The sequence below is a fragment of the Euprymna scolopes genome, chromosome 35, assembly GCF_053919585.1.
Source record: "Euprymna scolopes isolate OS-2025 chromosome 35, ASM5391958v1, whole genome shotgun sequence".
Lineage (NCBI taxonomy): Eukaryota > Metazoa > Mollusca > Cephalopoda > Sepiida > Sepiolidae > Euprymna > Euprymna scolopes.
In genome coordinates, this window is record NC_136516.1 from 28,524,951 (window position 1) to 28,527,450 (window position 2,500).

A 2,500-nucleotide genomic window follows, 5' to 3' on the forward strand; every position below is an offset into this window, starting at 1 on the left:
TATATATATATATATATATATTTGTTGTATTTCAAGCGATACATACGGTTAATATTGGCTCCGCCTCGAAGCTCATTTTTTAATTTACTTAGAAAGTCGCCCTTTTTAATTTGTTTGGACGTATATAACATTTTTATTTATTTATTATTTTTAAAACAGTAATCTACGTACACGCGTGTTTCGAGATCGTTACCTCTCGTCAGCGTAGTTCAACTGTTTCTAGGGATCGAACCTCAGACCATGTTTACCACAGTCCGATGCCTTAACCATTAGGCCACAGACCCTAGATCAATTATACTGTTTATTTTTATCGCTTATAAATTTTTAGATTTGTTATTGTTGTTTTTTCAAGCGATACATACGGTTTAAAAAAAAATCACAGAAATATTTTTATTATGCATATATGTGGTTCATTCCCAAAATAAATTTTTGGTATTTACAACTAGTAGTTGCCATATCTGCAATTAAAGAAAAAAAATATTGTCAATTTAATGTTCGCTATTGTCTGTACCCACCTTTCTCTGTATTTCTGTGTGTGTGTATATATATATATATATATATATATAATTATATATATATATATATATATATATATATATATATATATATATATATATATATATATAATTTCAATTTTACGCATACAGTTATTTATAGTTTCTTAATATATCTTCCAATTCTTCTTTTTAGGTGTGTAATCAATCAAGCGTCCGGATTCTACACCCTGCCAAGCAATGGCGGGCGAATGCAAGTGCTTCAGCATCATCGCTGTTATCCTCATCATCCCATTATTCGCAAGCAGTGAATCGAGCAGCGATGTTCAAAGTTACAACAGTCGACAGTTAATGTCGCTGCATAGTTACAATGGCGAACAAATGGACAAAGACAATTTAAATGCATTTGCCGAGCGTTTCACATTTGATGCCGCGGGCGAACAGAAACGGGGCTTTGGTGATAAAAGAAGTGTTACGCCGTCTATTATTGTGAAAACGCGAGGATTTGGTGATAAGCGAGAGACAAGCGCTCTTGATACCGGGAGAATTCGTTTGATCACGAGAGGATTCGGTGATAAGCGCGGCTTTGGGGACAAGCGGAAGTTTGGAGAGACGGACAGTTATGAACCGACTTTGATCCGTTTAGTGAACCGAGGCTTTGGTGACAAGCGAGGATTCGGTGATAAGCGATATTACATTGATCGGAGAGGATTCGGAGACAAACGAGGATTTGGGGATAAACGAGGATTTGGCGACAAACGGGGATTTGGGGATAAACGAGGATTTGGCGACAAACGGGGTTTTGGAGATAAGAGAGGATTTGGAGATAAAAGGGAATTTGGGGAGAAATAATGATAAAATATTAGTTTTGGGTTATCGCTGTAATTGGTGATTGAAACCAAGAAATTAAAAATGAGAAGCATTTGGAGGAATGCTGAATGAAAAAGGGACATAAAATGCAGCTGGCAAATTAGAAGAAAACTAAACGAAACCAATAGACATAGCCACGTAAGGCATTTCTTGATGTCTCGAAAACAAACTCTAATAAAATGTGATTAAAAATCTAAACGGAACAAATATTTAATATCAATAAACAAAATCATTTTTTTGCATCCATGTCTTGTCTTTCATTTTTTTTTTTTCAAATTGTCAATTACAGGGTGGAACTATAAAATTGTAAAGAAAACAACAATGCAAATTTATTTCAAAACTTTTATTGAGAAAATCTATTCAGGTAACTTGCTTATGTAGTAGAATTGACATCTATTCAATGTAGCCCCTTCAGCAATCACCGCCTCGATACGGGTCTGGAACTGGGAGCATGCCTTTTCCACAAGTGCTGGCGAAAGCTCGGGGAATACTCGGCGAATACTCGACGGATTGCAGCGATCAGGCTGGATTTGGTGTTGTGGGAGGTCATGTTGGTGATGTTCTCGACGTATAACCATACGAAGTTGTCCAGCGGGTTCAGGTCGGAGGAGGAGGGGTGGGGGTAACGAGAGAAGGGTACAAAGTTGTTGCACTCCTTCTGAAACCAACCCTGGGTCTCTTTGGACTTATGTACCGGCGCCGAGTCCTGCCACCACAGTCAGGGTCTGCCAGCGGCCACATGATTTCACTAGGGGATCACCACACTCTTCAGCACATCCAGGTACGCTTTGGTGTTGACTTTCAAGCCGACTTCGAAGATGTGAGGTGGCATGATGTGGCTCTAAACTTGAAACCACACCAAAGACCATAACCGTGGCCGGGAACTTTGTTTTCATTACTCTGGGCACGTCCCTTTTATTCGTGACAATCCAGTGATGCATTTTGAGGGTGTTGGCAATGGTCCTTTTATCATAACTTGGATCGGTAAAGAGCATGAGTTGTACAACGGCGTATCTCCGATATCGCTCGTTGAACATTTTGTCACTTTCAAACATGATAGAAGGTTCCTATCGCTCTTGGGAGTTGTACACAAGTGGCCAACTAGTTGATGGTCTGCAACAGAGAAAGAAAACCGG

The 2,500-nt window shown here is 39.0% G+C and overlaps 1 protein-coding gene across 2 annotated transcripts in view; it reads left to right on the forward strand.

Annotated features, from left to right (window-relative positions):
- LOC145259768 (uncharacterized) overlaps positions 1 to 1,606 on the forward strand; it is a 9,119-nt gene extending 7,513 nt beyond the window's left edge. For both annotated transcript variants that reach the window (XM_080117509.1, XM_080117510.1), the window contains exon 2: positions 691 to 1,606. In XM_080117509.1, coding sequence (XP_079973635.1) covers positions 735 to 1,346 — 612 coding nt within the window. In that variant the 5' untranslated portion in view covers positions 691 to 734 and the 3' untranslated portion in view covers positions 1,347 to 1,606. The remainder of the gene's footprint in view (positions 1 to 690) is intronic.
- Positions 1,607 to 2,500: the final 894 nt, after the last annotated feature.